Source organism: Euprymna scolopes, chromosome 22 (assembly GCF_053919585.1).
Source record: "Euprymna scolopes isolate OS-2025 chromosome 22, ASM5391958v1, whole genome shotgun sequence".
In the NCBI taxonomy this organism is placed as follows: Eukaryota; Metazoa; Mollusca; class Cephalopoda; order Sepiida; family Sepiolidae; genus Euprymna; species Euprymna scolopes.
In genome coordinates, this window is record NC_136503.1 from 91,957,412 (window position 1) to 91,975,427 (window position 18,016).

Consider the following 18,016-nt stretch of genomic DNA (forward strand, 5'->3'; position numbering starts at 1 on the left):
AGAGACGAACCCGCTGCCTGAACTGGAAGTAGCCGGAGAGAGAGTGAGGAAAGGGGATGTTGTGTGGATCAAGAACCCACGAGGCAAGTGAACGACAAGATATGGAGTCGGGCGAGTCGCTGAAATAATCAAGCCACAAGCGGTGCGGGTCGACAGCGTGCTCCGCCATGTTAAAGACATATGGTTTGTAACGCAACCATCACTAGATGAGACGAGCTAATCAGATTCAGAATCTAGCGAGGCATCGCTCTGAATTGCAGCACCACCATCAAACAGTGACTCGGAGATAGTAGCCTCCCAGAAGACACAGAGCTGCTCGATCCTCAGACCGCAAATGAAAGCACAAGTGAAGATGAGGCATGTGTCATTCCCCCCTCAAAAAAGCACCTGACGAAGACGATCACCACCCCTTTGCCATCTCTGTGATCATGAGATCAGGAGGGAGTGTGGGGAAAATGGCTTACCGTACAAACGTCCTTGTGTCTGTCTTTCCTGTGAGTCGCGTGCGTTAAGAAAGAAAGTCCATCATGGTGGCCGTGACGTTTTGTAGTGAACGAAGTCTCGCGAGATCACGTGCGCGTGCCTTATAAAAACAGGTCACTTGTTGGTGGGAATGGATCGAGAAATCATTTGACGTTTGAGAAGCGGCAAAATCAGTTAGGAGAATTTGTGTGAGCAGTGATTTTTGCCTGTTGATCGACCTCAGAATTAATAGCACTTCATTGCTATCAAATAATTTACCTATTTTAAGGATTGATTTTATTTGATAACATTTCATTATAAATAAATGAAAATTGAATAACATTTCATCATAAATAAATGGGATATTGAATAATTTATCAATATTCTTCACTTATTGTGACCATTGAGAGCACATAAGTTATTTCTTTTTTTATACTCTGGAGAAGCCCAGATACATAGAAAAATTATGACCCTTTTTGCCTCATGAGTTGCATGAGAATTAAACACATTACCTCCGTTATGTCTAAATTGTGAGTTTCTTGGGAGATAATTTTCGTCGCTGTAATTTTATGTTTTAAGATTTCTATTTACTTTATTGTACCCCAGCTATAAGTTTAGTGCTTTATATCTTGAATGTAAGTTAGAGGGTAAATAGGTTTTCTATGAGATATTTTTATTCACGGCACATTTATATTTAAAATTAGCAAGAAATTCATGTCTTTCTGACCTCTTTATAGAAGGAAAATTTATTAATAGTTTTTTCGGTGAGAAAAAAAAATTCTTCTATACCTTTTCAGTGAGAAATTAAAACTATATTTCTGTCCTCAGTCAGTGAGGCCCTTCACGTGGGATACTCGTGCCCTAGTTGGGAAAAATAAACTAACCTCAAGAGGTTAGTTTATTTTTCCCAACCGACGAAATTAAAGTTGGGTATTTAATTATTTTAGTTTTTCCTGACATTGGTTCTGTCCGTAGTCAGAAGAAAAAAAATTGATGCTGCATTTTTCTGTGTAAAGAAATATTCCTTCCATCATCAGTTTGAGAACGATTAATTATTTTATAGTTTTCTGAGTAGAAAAATTCTGCTTGTAGTCAGGGAAAAATACATTCTCATGTAACTTTTTGGTTTTAGCTAATTTAATAGATAAAATATATTTGTCATCAGTCTTGAAGGATAAATTTTTTCTCTGATATACTTTCATTTGTCCCAATCCAGAGTGCTTCTTTAGGAACTGGATTCTCTCCCACATCAATACAGCCTAATGTGTCTTATGGGTGGACAAATAGATCATTTCTAATTTGTAGATTAATTTTAAAATTTTTGTCAAGCACAAACATTTTTCCACTGAAAAATACATGTTATTATTCTTATTTATATTTTAAAATAAGTTAATAAATATTATCTAATACTTTTTATTTATTAACAGTTAAGTGTTAATTTTAAGCTTTTGTTTACAAATTTAATGAGTAAGATGAGCCCCCATAATGTTACCTTCAAGTGGTAACAATTAAAAATATGAACGATATGATTTTAGGAAATGGATACCTTCCTTTATTTACAACAATAACAAAACAAACGAAAAAGGTGTGTAAACAGAAGATACACTTGTTAGGACTACTACTATCAAAGCTAAAAATTAATTGGTGTGGCTTGGTGTAATACAGGTCAAAAAAACGAGACAAGGAAGAGAAGGTTACGAGGGGGAGGGAAGGGTAGTCAAAATTAAGAATAGCCAGTAGGCAAAACTTCAATGACAATAAGATTCCTTTTTTTTTTTCTTTTAACTATTTGGTCAATGAGAAAATTTCAAGAATTCTATTTACCACTGGTCCAGTAGGCAATTTCTGCAGACTTTCCATGGGTTGAGGGGATGTATTTTCCTTTTTTTTAGTTTTTGATTCTTTTGGCTGGACTTATCCACGAATCAGGGACCTGAGGTGACTTATCAGGTCAAGCTGATAACTGATCTGCTTCCCTTTTCACACCTATTTATATGGCATCACAACCCATTTTAGGTTATTACAAAACCCTCTGGGACCTTCTAGATCATTCTAAAACTTCTAGATCCTTCTAAAATTTCGAGGATTATACTCTGGCTTTTAAGCAATTTCGTAAATTAAAACTTTGGAGATATGATTATGACTGCCTAGAATACTTTAGCACACATTTATAACTGTTTTATTTACTTATTTTATTTTTTGCTTATTTTATTATTATATTATAGAAATGCTCCCTTCTAACATATATGTATATGTGTGCCTGTGTATGTGTTAGCAGAAGACCTGTTGTTGCAAGGGATTGAATAGGAATCAACAAATTTTCCACACCACTAAAGACACAAGTCAATATATTAAAACATGATTATATATATTTACTAGCCGAAAACCTGGGATGCAATGTACATCTACAAATATTCTACATCACTAAAGAGACAAGTCTGCTTATTATCGACGAAGAACATAAAACATGATTATAGATGGGTGAGTGTGTGTGTGTATATATATATATATATATATATATATATATATATATATATATAAGCGGAAAACATAACGTTGCCCGGAATTAAATAAGCATCATATTACTAAAGAGGAAACAAGTCACTTTATTATTGACCAAGAACATTAAATAACGATTATATAGAAAAAAAAAAAAGAAAGAAGAAGAAATACCACTGAATCACTATTAAAAAAACTAAATACATCAACAATCTTATATATATATATATATATATATATATATATATATATATATATATATATATACGTATGTACTAGCAGATGACCTTCTGTTGCCTTGGATTTAATATGATTCAACAAATGTTTTACACCTCTAAAGAGACGTTACTTTATTATAAACCAAGAACACAACTATATCTATAATATAAAGCTGAACGTTTGTGTGTGTGTGTGTGTGTGTGTGTGTGTGTGTAGTCACGAATAGGCTCCTATACGGTTGACTATTATAGAAAACTGATCACATATAATGATAGAAGATGTATCGAGACACAGGAATGTGTATGTTTGATTTGGCATAATGATGATTCATTAAATTTGTGGGGTCTGCGTATGCGCCTGGTCCACAAAGTATGGAAACAAAAAATTTAAAAATTAAAAAAAAACGTTTACAAGTGTTTTTGATATAGATGTACTTTGATAAGTATGTTTTAACTTAAATAGGGATGGTATAATAAAATTGCGGGGTCTGCGTTCGCACCTGGCCTCCATAGAATGGAAATAGGCACAAACTTTAACAAAGACTTTTCATATCTATTTGCGTAAGTATACTTTGATAATTATGTTTAAGCTTGAAGAAATATGGTATAATAAAATTATGGGGTGCTCGTTCGCGCCTGACCTCCATAGAATGGAAATATGTCACAAAGTTTAACAAGGTTTGTTAATATAGATCCACAGAATATTGTGATAAGTGTTTCAATGTGAACAGGTATGGTATAATAAATTATGGGGTTTATCTATTTTATTTTTACTTTCATCATATTTTGCTTTGGTTTTGATACCCCCGAATTCGAAGTTATCTCTTTACAACCCTTCCATTTATGAAAAATCAGAGTCCATTTTCTGTAGGCTGTTTTTGAACCCAGTCAACGACGGGTACTTTTGCTAGTATATATATATATATATATATATATATATATATATATATATATATATATATATAAAGCTGAACGTGTGTGAGCGTGTGTTTGGTCAGGAATAGGCTCCTATATGGGTGACTATTTTAAAAAAACTGATTACATATAATGATAGATGTATCAAGGATCAGGAATGGGTATGTTTGATCTGGCAGAACGGTGGTTCATAAAAATTGTGAGGTATGCGTTCGCGCCTGTACTCCATGAAAATATGGGTGTTCGTTTGCGCCTGACCTCCATAGAATGTAAATATGTCACAAAGTTTAACAATGTTTTTTAAAAGGGGTGAGGGGTCCACAATAACACCTTAACTTTAATCTTAATTAACGTTAGATTTTATTTATTTTTTTGAGTTGAATCATATTGTGTCGAATAAATTCACCTCATAAATTCACGTTCTTATTAAAATGAACCCCCCCCCCAAAAAAAAAAAAGTCGGAACTTTAGACAATTCTTGACACAACTCTGTTTTTTTCCTTCTCCACTTGCACGTGGCACTCTTTCGAAAATAGATAAATAATAAAAAATAAGAACCTTACTTGTTATCGTGTCAAAAGAAGGAAAAAATCCTGCTCATGTGATTACGTGTCTTTTTAAAAACATTTACATAACCTTTTTATTTTATTTATATATTTGTTTAAGCTTTTTTTTTTGTCAGTGTACTACAGAGAATTCAGTTGATTACAACACTTTCTGTGCGCAATACTACACCATTCAATACTGTAAAACTGAAATGAAGCTGTTCTGCTTGAAAAGGGCGCCATTTTCTTCTTATTCATATTTATATCGATTCTTTGCTTTAAAAAACTAAAGTAATTACGTGTTTACTTTTTTAATATCCCATTTTGCTGTTTCGGATTATTTTACTAAAGTAAGTAAAGCTTCATTATTTTTCAAGGTTTTCTTTTTTTTCATCCTTATATACTTGTTTTATAATTGTAGACTTTTTAGAAGTCGCTTTATGCAAGTGCTAAGTATATTTCTATTAAACAATTTTGGTTAAGGTTTTTTTTCATTCTTATATGATTGAATTCTATTTTGTAATTGTAAACTTTTAAGACGTCAAATTATGTAGGGGCTAAGTCTGCGATAGTTTTTTTTTTTCCAGGAATTTAAATTGTATTCTTTATTTCTATTTTTACATTTTTTTTTACTCAACGCTTCTTTAGACTTATAAACATATATATATATATGATTCTTTAGACTTTATATATATATATATATATACTAGCTGGTAACCGGCCATGCGTTGCTGTGGGTCAGTTTGTTAAAATGGAACACATTCCTCATAAAAAAATACATTTTGTATTGTTTATTTATTTTATTATTTTTGCAATTTTTTTTTATCAATAAAAGTTGAGTTTTTTTCCCACAAGAAAAGGTGAATTTTTTACCATAAATTTTTAGGTGAAAGTTTTTTTGTTTTTTGTTTATTCAGGAAAACTTGCACTTTTTGTTTTTAAAGAAAGTTGGCAGTAAACATTTCTTTTTGAAAACAGAATTTTGATTATAAAAAGAAAAGATGTTTTATATCAACACTGTAAATAGTTAGGTGAAAGTAGAGAAAAGTTAGATTTTTTTTTTCAAGAGAATGTACAAATTTTTTTTGACAATAGATGTTAAGAAAATAAACAGAGAAAATACTCCGATTAATTCTGCAAAAAATTAAATAAAATATTGATTTAGTGTTTCAACATTTGAACAACGCTCGGCTAAATCCAGTGATTGCCAGTCGAACCCTAAACCAATTGGAATCCGGTACAGAGGGGGGGGGGTAAATTCTGCATGAGTACCATTCTTTTTAATTTTGTCTGGGCTTTTAGCGCTAGCAAACTAACAAATTTAACTAAAATGCAAAAAATTCAACAACTAAATAATTTTAATAAGTGCCCAGCTCCTAATACAAATCCTAGTAAATCCATCGCCCTTATTGGAAACACTTAAGGGAAGGATGAAATCAAATTATTGGCAGTATGTTTTGGAGAGGTTCTATAGGTGTATCAGAAAGTGGCCATTAAAAATGATGATCAGAACCTTAATAATTCAACTTAATATTTTTTTAAGCTGATAACTACTTGAAAATATAATTCAAACCCTAGTTTTTTTTTCAATTAAAGGAGTAAAGACCAAATTTTTAAAAAAATAACAGGTTTAATAGCAAATAATGCAATATTTATTTCTTTAAAGCAGTTTTCTTTAAAAAAAAATATAAAGAAAATCAACATATTTTGACTTGCTTACTAAGTTTCTGGAAGTAATAAATGATAATTTTAGTTTAATTTAACGTTTCCGGAAGTAATAAATGTTAATTTTGGTAAATTTATTCTTTCCCTTTCCAGAAGCAATTGTTCGGCCATATAATGATGTTTCCCCTAGATTTGGATAGCAAGTGCGTGAAAAAAAATATGGCGTCTCCAATTTCGGCAATAAAGTGTAGAAGCACCCCAGATTTTTATGGGTCGCTATTTTTGCCATAAATTGTTAGGTGAAAGTTTATTTTTCAGGAAAACTTGCACTTTGTTTTGAAAGAAAGTTGGTAGTAAACGTTTCTTTTTGAAAACAGAATTTTTATTATAAAAAGAAAAGATGAATGCTTTATATGAACACTGTAAATAGTTAGGTGAAAGTAGAGAAAGGTTAGATATTTTTTTTTTCAAGAGACTGTACAAATTATTTTTTTGGTCAACAGATGTTAAGAAAATAAACAGAAAAAAATACTCCCATCATTAATTAATTCTGCAAAAAAATAAATAAAATATTGATTTAGTGTTTCAACATTTGGACAACGCTCGGCTGAATCTGGGCATGATGGCTGGTCGAACCCTAAACTAATTGGAATCCGGGGAGGGGGGTAAATTCTGCATGAGTACCATTTTTTTTAATTTTGTCTTTTGTTCAATTTTTTGTGTGGGCTTTTAGCGATTGCAAACTAACAAATTTAACCAAAATGCAAAAAATTCAACAATTAAATAATTTTGCTCAGCTTCTAATACAAATCCTAGTAAATCAATCCCTCTTATTAGAACACTGAAGGGAAGGACGGAACCAAATGATTGCCAGTATGTTAGCGAGAGGTTCTAGTTTGTTCTTTTTTGTTTTGTTTTTTTTACAATATTTTAAGCAGATTGGACACTCAGCTACCAGATTTTTATGGGTTGCTCGTTAACTTACGATAAAACTTGTGAAGTATGCGCTGGTTTACGATTGTTGTAAAAATGGAATGGAAATTTAAATTTCGCTCCGTTTTAATCTTTTTTTTTTTAATTGTGCTTCTCCCAAACAAATATAATCAAAAGAATAACATTCAACAATTGTACTTTAAATATATAAAACACGAAATATTAAAAAAAAAGAAAAAAAATATTAACGAAAGAGAAATAATTCCATTTGGTATATAAAAGTTTCGTTTAGTGATGTCATGTGATCACGCGGTGTGAAATAATTGTCCCCAAATAAAAAAATGGCCCATCCGTACAAAGAAAACCATGTATTTATTATAGAAAAATTAAGTATATAATGTTATAATTAAAAAGAGATATATAAAACCATGCATGGGTACAGTAAACATATACGAAAATGCCGAAGCAATCATTACAGTGGTTAATTACGAACGAACCAAGAGTTACATTTTTATATATATATATATATATATATATATATATATATATATGATGATGATTGCGATGTCTTGTCAGATGAGTGCCACTCCCTCAGTCACTGAAAGTCCATGTGCCCGAAGATGACTTTTCAGCCCTGCCAGCGACTTGCACACCCTCAAGCAAACATGACACCGAAGACATTAGCTTGTTGAAAAAACCTAAAAGGTCTTAACATCTCTATGATCCTAGGCAGTCTATATCTCCCTGAAGAGGTGAGACCACCATGTTTTTATTTGGCACACAAAACACTGAACCTCACTCTGTACAGAAGAGAAGTGGGCAGCGAAAGTTAGCCTGTTCAGAGGTGAAGAGTTGAGAAGTTTCAAATAAGCTTTCCGCTTTCTTTCAATTTGAAGGTTAATTAGATGGGAGTTGTCAGCAAAGCAATCTCAATGTCTGGGAACCTTCAATCCAAGAGCTTCAACACCTGATGTCACCCAGTATTAAATGATGTAGATAAGAATATATCCTAGCAGGATACCTGACATTGCCCAGGATTGAATGAGATAGATGGAAATATATGCTAGAAGACCTGGCGTCACCTAGGATTAAATGAGATAGATGGAAATAAATACTAACACTGGTGTTGCCCAGAATTGAATGAGATAGGGGGAAATATATACTAGCAGAAAGCCCGGCATCGCCAGGGATTGAATGAGACAGGTGGAAATATATACTAGCAGAAGGCCTGACATCGCCCAGATTAAATGAGATAGGTGGAAATGTATTCTAGTAGGGGTAGGCTATAGAAACAAAATTTTTCAAATAAATGCCAAAAGTGGCTTATTACCTTCATTTATATGTAAATAGATGGGAACAAGTGATTTTGTTCAAAACGGGTCAAAATTGGAGGGTCGCTGACTCCAAACGTGATTTGACCGCGTCGACGCGTGAAAATGGCCCAAATTTCGCCCCCGAACACACTTAATCACTTATTGAAAGCCACAGGGTGCATTTTTGACTATAAATGCATTTGTATTATTAAATCTAACATTCCCATTGGCTATCCTACAAGTATAGGGTTTTTTAGGGTATCTCAGAGTCCAAAATGGGTCAAAATTACCCCAAAATTAGCCAAAAATGGTCGGAAATCACGGATTTTCCAAAATGCACCTCCCATGGGCCCAAAGACACCTCTACATGGCAGAAACTGTTGGGAAATGCTTGAAGCAGGTACTCTCCTAACTTTTGCACTGTTAATGAGGGGTATAAAGACCTTTAAAAGGGGCTAAATATGGCCGATTTAGCCAAAGAGAGTCCAAAAGTCCCTAAAAATCAACATAGGTTGTCAAAAAGGGGCTTAATTTGAGTTATAGATGGAAAATTACCAAATAAGGAAATCTTTTCTTTCTGTAACAATGCAATGGCATCTTTAAATAGACACGATAACATTGCATTGCATTAATTGTGAATTTGATTGAACTTTGCTTTCTTTTTCAGTTAGTAAAATGCAATGAACATGGCTGGTATAGCAGGGCAGATTGACGAAGATTATAATTACGACGATTGTACTTATTTTCTGCTTGATTCTCTTCCAACTGAGGCTGAATGTGTTCAAGCTGTGCAACATCATGCTGCCAAATATGGTACCACGACACAGAAAAATCATATTCACCAGTTCTCCTTGCGATTACTACAATTGTGGCAGAAAGCCTTTGGAAGTGATGTTCGTTATGTTACAATACCTGGGATAAAACATAAACTTGATCGATCGCTAAAAATTTACGACAAAGATGTCTACAAAGCAAAGAGTTCCAGACCTGTGAATATGATTAAATGGAAACAAGAGCACCATGTCCTTCTCAATATACTTTCAAAAGATGTGAATCCTGATGAATTTGATGTACATGAACGAAGATTCTTTGTCGATCAAAAGTCTCTCTCTCGCAAATGGCTCATTGACACTTTCCACGTCGATATGGAACATGAACGGTTTCTGGCAGAGCAAGAACTGCACAATCGTTTGGATTTGGACGATGATCAATTTGAAGTGGAGGATATAAGTGACCAATTGCCAGAGCATGATACCTCAAACAATTTGAACTACTCATTAAACAGATCGGGTACAATCCGTAGCACTGTCCCATGTACCGAGATCGCCACCCAAACACATGTCACTTACAATCTGCGAACTGGTGCACGGAATTTCCAGGAATCAATCAACGCAGAAAGGCAGAGAGTGGTTTGTTGGTATGACACAGGAGAAAATTGGGATTGATGAATACATTGTAGAATATTTGGAACCACTTCCCAACGACAATAGAAAGAAAACATGGCAGTATCCTTCCCGAATTGAAGAGCAGAAGACATTGAAAATTCAATTTTTGTCGTGCAATGTCATTGGTGCATGGAACTTGACAAGACGAAAACCAGTATTTGTTCTAGAGAATAATGATGTGATTGACGAGCTCTTTAATGCATTATATTGATATTTTACTGTTGAATGATTTTAAAGTAATGTGAAGTGAAGTTGTGTCTTGAAATAACAAAATAATTCCTTTGCTAATTACTCATACCTTTTATCAAGTTATTCAATATATTGGTTACAAATCGAGAAATAGCGAATCGAGGGCCATTTTCATCAATTTTGGGGTAACTGAGAACAATATGAATTTAGACTCTTCTTGGACAGCATTTTATTGACATTCAATGTTCAATTTACAATTAATTACTTTCTGAGAAGTTGATGTAGTAAAGTTACGATGTTTCTAAAAAGTATCATTGATGAATGAACTAATGATTCATATGTTATGTACCGTAAAGCGTAATTTTGTCATTTTTGGATTGTTTTGACCCTTTTTACACCCCCCAAAGATCTCTAAATACCCTAAATACAAATGGATAAGATAACAGGGTGGTTATTTCAGTCTTCCAACTGTAAAAAGCCATACAGGAGTGTTTATAGGAGTCCGATGAGATATAATACCTGCATTTTGGGGATTATCCATGATTTTCGTTCATTTTTGGCTACTTTTTGGGTAAATTTGACCCATTTTGGACCCTTAAGATACCTTGAAAAGCCCTATATAGGTGGGATAGCCAGTGAGAATGTTAGATTTAATGATATAGAGCCATTTATGGTCAAAAATTGCACCCTGTGTGGCTTGGGAGGTACATTTTGGAAAATCCGTGATTTCTGACCATTTTGGGCTAATTTTGGGGTAATTTTGACCCATTTTGGACTCTGAGATACCCTAAAAAGCCCTATACTTGTGGGATAGCCAATGGGAATGTTAGATTTAATGATACAAATGCATTTATAGTCAAAAAATTCACCCTGTGGCTTTCAATAAATGATTAAGTGTGTTCGGGGGCGAAATTTGGGCCATTTTCACGCGTTGACGCGGTCAAATCACATTTGGGGCCAGCGACCCTCCAATTTTGACCCGTTTTGAAAAAAATCACTTGTTCCCATCTATTTACATATAAATGAAGGTAATAAGCCACTTTTGGCATTTATTTGAAAAATTTTGTTTCTATAGCCTACCCCTAATTCTAGGAGAAGGCATGACATTGCTCGGGATTGAATAAGATAGGTGAAAATATATACTAACCTGGTTCGTCTGTGATTGAATGAGATAGGTGGAAATATATACTAGCAGAAGGCCCTCGTGTTGCTCGGGATTGAATGTGATAGGTGAAAATATATACTAGCAAAAAGCCTGGTGTCGCTCAGAATTGAATCATATAAGTGAAAATATATACTAGTAGAAGGCCAGGCATCGCTCGGGATTGAATGAGATATGTAGAAATATATACTAGCAGAAGGCCCAGTGTCATCACTTGAAAGTTTTCATGTAAATCATTCCAGACAAGGCACTAAGCTACTTGAAATAGTTTTTATGGAAATCGGTCTAGACAAGGCATGAAGTCACTTGAAATGTTTTTATGGAAATTGTTACAGACAAGGTATGAAGCACCTTGAAATTTCTTATGTAAATTGCTCTAAACAAGGCATGAAGCCACTTGTAATTTTTTATGAAAGTTGCTCCAGATAATGCATGAAGCTACTTGAATTTTTTTATGGAAATCTCTGCAGACAAGGCATGAAAATACTAAAAAAATTTTCATGGAAATCACTCTAGGCAAGGAATGAATCCACCAGAATTTTTTTATTGAAATCGCTCCAGACAAGGCATCAAGCCACTAGAAATGTGTAAGTTTCTGCTGGAGGTCATCCATATTTTTCTGAATTTTCAATGACATAATTTTTCCCCAAAATTTTGTTGTTGGTAGTGGGGAAAGAATATGAAACACAGTAATGTGGAATTTTATAATGAAGCAAGGGTTGTCTTATCACTAACCGTGTCAATGTATTTATATGTTAATTTGAAAATCCTGCTGAGACATCTTCCAAAAATGACATAATTTTTCTTAAAATTATAGTGCTGATAGTGAGGAAGGAAAGAAACTCAGTAATGTTGAAATTTATGGTGAAGCAACCCGTCCTCACAAAGGTAAAATTATTTCATATACATGCTGTAAATTACCTATACTAGGGAAGGTACAATTATTTTATGCATGTGTAATACCTGCTCTAGTTTAAGTAAAATATTCTTTTGGTCAAAATAACAAAATGATACATAGACATAAAAATAACAGATATATTCAAAATCAACTTAAATTTTCTCATTGTTTATACGGTCTTCAGCAATGCTGGGTTGCCCTGCTAGTCTATTATATAAATCTCAAATGTTTATTAGTGTGTATGTTTGAACTTTTCTCAGCAGCATCAGACTGGGTGAAAACTGGTACCATCTGAAAGAGTGATGTCTCGGTCAAATAATATGTGAGAATTAGAATAAACAGTCAATTATTTGTATAAAAATGATCGTTTAAAACAAGGGAGCATCGCAAACAGTTGTTCCTTTTTAAACAACTTCGACAACCACACATGTGCGTCTGGTGTACTTGAATTGGTTTCAATAGAAAATAAAAACATCATTTTGATGACGGCATCGTAGAGCAGTGGATATTTAGTTTGCATTGTAAGCTTTAGTATTCACGTAACGGTTGTCTTTTTTTTTAATAGGGTTATTCCGAGGCTTATGTAATGTGATTTTTTTGTTTTCATCTACACTGAGTTTACTTAAACTGGTTTTCCTGTTTTTATTCATTCTTTTATTTTGCCATGGAGTTAGCAGTATAGTGTGTCCAAACAACTTCATCAAGTATCCATGCTCTTTTTTTATGTCTGGGGATTGCTCAATATCCTTACTACACCACCTCTCCACACCCAGGAAACGCCGGGTACCCCCACTTGTCTTTTTTCTTCTAAAGAGAAAGAAAAATTATCATAATTGCACATTAGGATAATTTTAATCTTACAAAAAATTATCAGTAAGTGAACTTGTTTTTGAACTTTTCCTATATGTCTATCGAAGAAAGTTGAATTTTTCATTTTATTTGTTTTTTTTAAACTGCAATTTTTATATAAGAATACTTTTCAGTCCGTTCTTTTAATAATAAATAAAACTTTTCATTGAGTATTTCCAAATATTTTAAAGTTAGAAGCATTTTTCACAACAGTTTTTTTTTTGTTTTTGTTGTTCTTTTTATTTAACTAAAACGATCAATGAATTCAATATTTTAATACCGAGCGTAATTTATTTCTTTGAAATATACTTAAAACTTAAAAGTGTTTGCTTGTTTGTTTTTTAACATTTTAACTGTAAATAATTTACTTGACTGAAATGGGAAATAAAATAGGAAATTCCCTATTCTCTCCTGAGACATATGGACACAAATTCATCTTAAAAATTCATTAACTAATCAGTTTTAATTAAAGTTTTGATATGAACTATAAATAAAGAGTACATTAAATTTTAGTTAACATATTTTCTTGTGTTTTATCTTATAAATAAATGCTGTTGTTTGCTACTTGTGCCATGTATGCACTGAGCTGAAATAATGCTATTATTTAGAAAGCCATTCTTAACAGGGGGGGTTCTAACTATTCTGCACTTTCACCTACCAATTTAATGAATACAAAAACATAAAAATTGAATCTAACTTGGAAATACTATCTAAAATATAGCACGGTGCGTACACTGCACAAGCACCATTATTATTATTATTATTATTATTTATTATAACAATAATAATAATAATAATAAATATTAGTGGAGATGACATCGACTGGTGCCACACCAACTAGTTGTGAAGGGTCAGGGAGGATTGAAAGTGTTACATGATAAGAGCTGTCCCCTTTTCATGTAAGTATAAAAATGGAGAATTTAGTTTAAAATGAAAATGAAAAAGCATAGGCGGAATTCGAACCTCGTAATCTAGTTTAGAAATAGATTACGTGTGAGAATTTAAAAATGTAAAATAAACATTTGTTTAGAATATAGATAAAATATTCAAGAAAAGAATGTGAGCTGTCAAGTTTATTATGAAATTTTAAATTGAAAGAATGCAGCTTATAAGATAATGTTTTTAATATATTGAATAAATAGGTTAAAATTCCTTTTGTAGAAATAGGAAAAGTTTTGGACACGTATGTCCAGGACACGTGGAAGAATGCACATGTTTTAACATGTGTACGACGTCACGGAAAATAGAAAGTTCGAGGGATAGAGAAAAACTTTAGAGTTAGAGACAGTCAGTGAGAAAACTCAGGGACAGTCAGACGTCTGGAAACGAGACGTCACTTCAAGAAAAAATGTGAAACTTTGAATTCTTGATGATGGAATCACGGCCGTGTGAAGAATAAACCATCAAGTGTTTTTTGTAAAGCTCGTCTTGTGTCTTATGATTCTTAAAAAAGGTAAAGTCCAATTGTATTATATATTTGTGTTATATGTCTTTACATACACGTCTCAACATCATCAATGTTCTCACTCAAGAGCTTTCTTCTTCTTCTAATCTACACAAGCAAAGAATGAACAGTTTAATATATAAGAATCTCTTATAACTTATAACAGGAACAATATCTCTCTAAGTCTCTTACAACTTCTATCTCTCTCTGAGTCTTACAACATCCCTCACAGTAATAAGACTCTTTCTAAGAAATTCCTTCTAAGCCTCATCTCTCTTCTAAGACTGCGCGTATAATAAGACTCTCTCAATTAAACCCCGATATGTAATAAAAGACTGAGGTGGGAGAGTACTAACCAGATCTCCACTGGAAGTGTGCAGTTCAAATCTGGTACCTCGGCGGGGATGGGGGGGGGGATTACCGATACCAATAAGAAATCAATGGCAAACAGCTGTTGCGATAATGTGCAATTATCTGCACGAATAGTCAAGAGGTGGATAAAACCGGAAATCTAGGGAGACTTGTTGTCACTCGGTCTCCAGGGAACACCACAGGTTACTGCCAGTGAGTGATCACTGATGATGGCCTGTGAGACAACTCTTAGTCAGTGAAATGATAATAATGATAATAATAATGATGATCATTATTATAATGATGATAATAATAATGTCCCCTTCCAAATTCACCACCATCCTCATTTAATATCGTAGATGTTTACAATATTTTCTTAATTTTTAACCAATGTTCACATCATGGTATGATTGTCTTTTAGATGATTTCTTTAGTTATGTGAAGTTCATTTTCATATTCATGTATTCTACACTGATATGAAAGTGAAGATTATACCGGAGTATAGGATTCCTAACTGATGAAAATATGCTACACATTTTGATGAAAAACATGGGAAAAATGGACATAGAAGAACAGAAAACCAAAATTTAAAAAATAATTTCTATATTAAAAGTAATAGTTCAACATTTCTTGTGAGGAAAATCCAGCTCCCCAATAAGGGGCACTCTGGATAGGAACAAAAATAAAAATTGTCTCAGTCATTTCTTCGTCAACCAAAGACAGAAAAAGTGAAGTGTAGCATCAAAACAGTCCCAAGTGTGTTTTATGTTTCTTTGTTTGTTCCCAAAATTCAGAATTCAGTTTTATCAGTATTAGATTGTATATTTATATTTTATAAAGTTCAGTTTCATTATTAATTGAATTTGGTTCCTTTCTTTTCCTTTTTAACATGTTTTAATGCTCTTTCTAAAAATGCCCTCATATAGTATCGACAGTGATAGTTTGACAAATCTTACCTACATTGCCTGCAGGCATTTTTCAGTCAACAGGCCTTCTATATCTCGGTGGCCGTGGTCTGACCCCCAATAAGCAGGGGTAGGGGCTAGCACACCCATGAAGATTTTTAGAAATATTTTTAGAAACATTTACAGATATTTCCACTTCTTGGAAATATGTCACCAAAATGGACAGCAAAAACATTTTTATATATTTTAAATATATTTTAAATATTTTACATTTTCAATACTTTCTGAAGAGGACGCTTCACAGAACGTCTAAAACATGTTAAAAATTATTTCAATGATTTAAAAAATTAAAAATGAAAATATGAAATAATAAAATAAGTTTAAAAAATACATAACAACTGTTGGTGATCCACTCATTTAAATATACATATTTCTCTTGTTGGAATCTCTTAACCTATTTTATATATATATATATATATATATATATATATATATATATATATATATATATATATATATACAGGGTGTTTCAAAAGTCTTGGGAACATTACAAATGCGTATATCTCATGAACTATTCCAGGTAGAAAAATGAAACTGGTGTCATTTTAAAGCTTGCTTAATCAAGTTTTTGGTCATACTAATGATTTTCGTCTTATCTTTCCATGTGCAGTAATGGCGTTCTCTAAACAAGACAAGGCGTTTTGCGTCCTCCAATTTGCAAAGACTGAATCGTGGACATGTGTTCAGCGTGCATTTCGCAGGAAATTTAAAAAAGAAGTCCCTGAAAGGAAACCCATTGTCAGATGGCATGCTAAATTTGTGAAAGATGGGTGTTTGTGCCCAAGTAAGCGAACAGGTCGCCCTTCAACTTCAGAAGATGCAGTTGAGCAAGTCCGGAAGCCTTTCAGCAGAGCCCCCGTAAATCAGTGAGAAGAGGCAGCAGGGAACTTCAGCTTGCTCCAGCAACTGTCTGGCGTGTCTTAAGGAAACGACTGCAAATGGTACCTTACAAGCTCAAGTTGGTCCAAAAGTTGAAGGACACTGATAAGCCACTTCGCCGTGACTTTTGCATTGCAATGCAAGAGAAGTTGGAAGATAACGGCTTTGATGACCGGCTTGTTTTTAGCGATGAGGCGACCTTCTATCTGAATGGCAAAGTTAACAAGCATAGCACTCGCATATGGGGTACTGAGTGTGACTTTTTCCTTTGGGGCTTTGTCAAGCAACAAGTCTATGTGCCGCCCCTTCCAAGAGATATTGACGAACTAAAGGCTCGAATAACGGCAGTTGTGGGAACCATTGACGTCAAGATGCTGGAACGCGTTTGGCAGGAAATGGACTATCGACTAGATGTCTGCCGTGTGACGAATGGTGCTCATATTGAGCAAGTTTGAAGATTCCCCACAAAACTTGAAACTTTAACCTTTCCAACGGTACCAATTTCATTTTTTAACTCCTAATAGTTTTTGAGTTATTAAAAATCTTTATGTTCCCAAGACTTTTGAAACACCCTGTATGTATATATAAAAGAGCAAATAGTAAATAAAACATGTTAAAAAACACTTTGAAAAAGAATTAAAAGCATATTTAATTTGAAAAGGAAACATTAAATAAGTGGATAGTCCTTAAACCGCAGAGTTTTGAAGAAATACTTTCCTTCTCATCAGAGAGTATCGGATATCGGAAATGCAGGATCGGATTTTGCTTGCAAAAGTATTTGATGAAACTACAAGTAAGTCAACGATCTTACTTGATAACAAAAAGTGAAGCAGAGGGAATAAGGTGAAGAAAAAAGCGATTTCACATGAATGGATAGTCTGATGAAAGGTAAAGTAGCCAATGACAACAAAATCTGAAAATATAACTGATGAAAATTTGGATTTGCATTTTTGTTTCACAGCTCATCAGTGCGGCTAGACAGGCAACTACCTCAAGTCAGGATTGAAACCTGACCGTCTGTACGACAGTCAAGGCTCCTAACCACTACGCTATCGGCGGCTGATGTGTGAGTCATGAGTTTAATGATGTTTTAACATCGTCCGAACTACCGAAGCTCAATTTATTTACACAAAGAGCATCATTGATACGCTAATGGTAATTCGTGTTTCATTTCTCATTATGCTCAACTCGTAATTCGTGTATCATTTCTCATTATGCTCAACTCAAGATGAGGAGCATTATAGTCATCCACATACAGTACTGTTTCCCTGTTTCACAGCTCAT

General features: G+C 33.5%; 2 protein-coding genes across 2 annotated transcripts in view; one reads left to right on the top strand and one right to left on the bottom strand.

The window, feature by feature from the left end:
- Positions 1-18,016, bottom strand: part of LOC145243541 (polyribonucleotide nucleotidyltransferase 1, mitochondrial-like) — a 1,193,685-nt gene that overhangs the window by 920,998 nt on the left and 254,671 nt on the right. The window lies entirely within an intron of this gene.
- LOC145243542 (uncharacterized) lies at positions 9,222-10,156 on the top strand. Its single transcript, XM_080106521.1, has 2 exons — positions 9,222-9,912; positions 10,057-10,156. Exons 1-2 carry the CDS (start codon positions 9,231-9,233, stop codon positions 10,071-10,073), a joined length of 699 nt encoding a protein of 232 aa, XP_079962647.1. The 5' UTR covers positions 9,222-9,230; the 3' UTR covers positions 10,074-10,156.

What these genes read in the sequence shown, in the direction of transcription:
- LOC145243542 (XM_080106521.1), top strand. Translation starts at nt 9,231, where the DNA reads ATGAACATGGCTGGTATAGCAGGGCAGATTGACGAAGATTATAATTAC.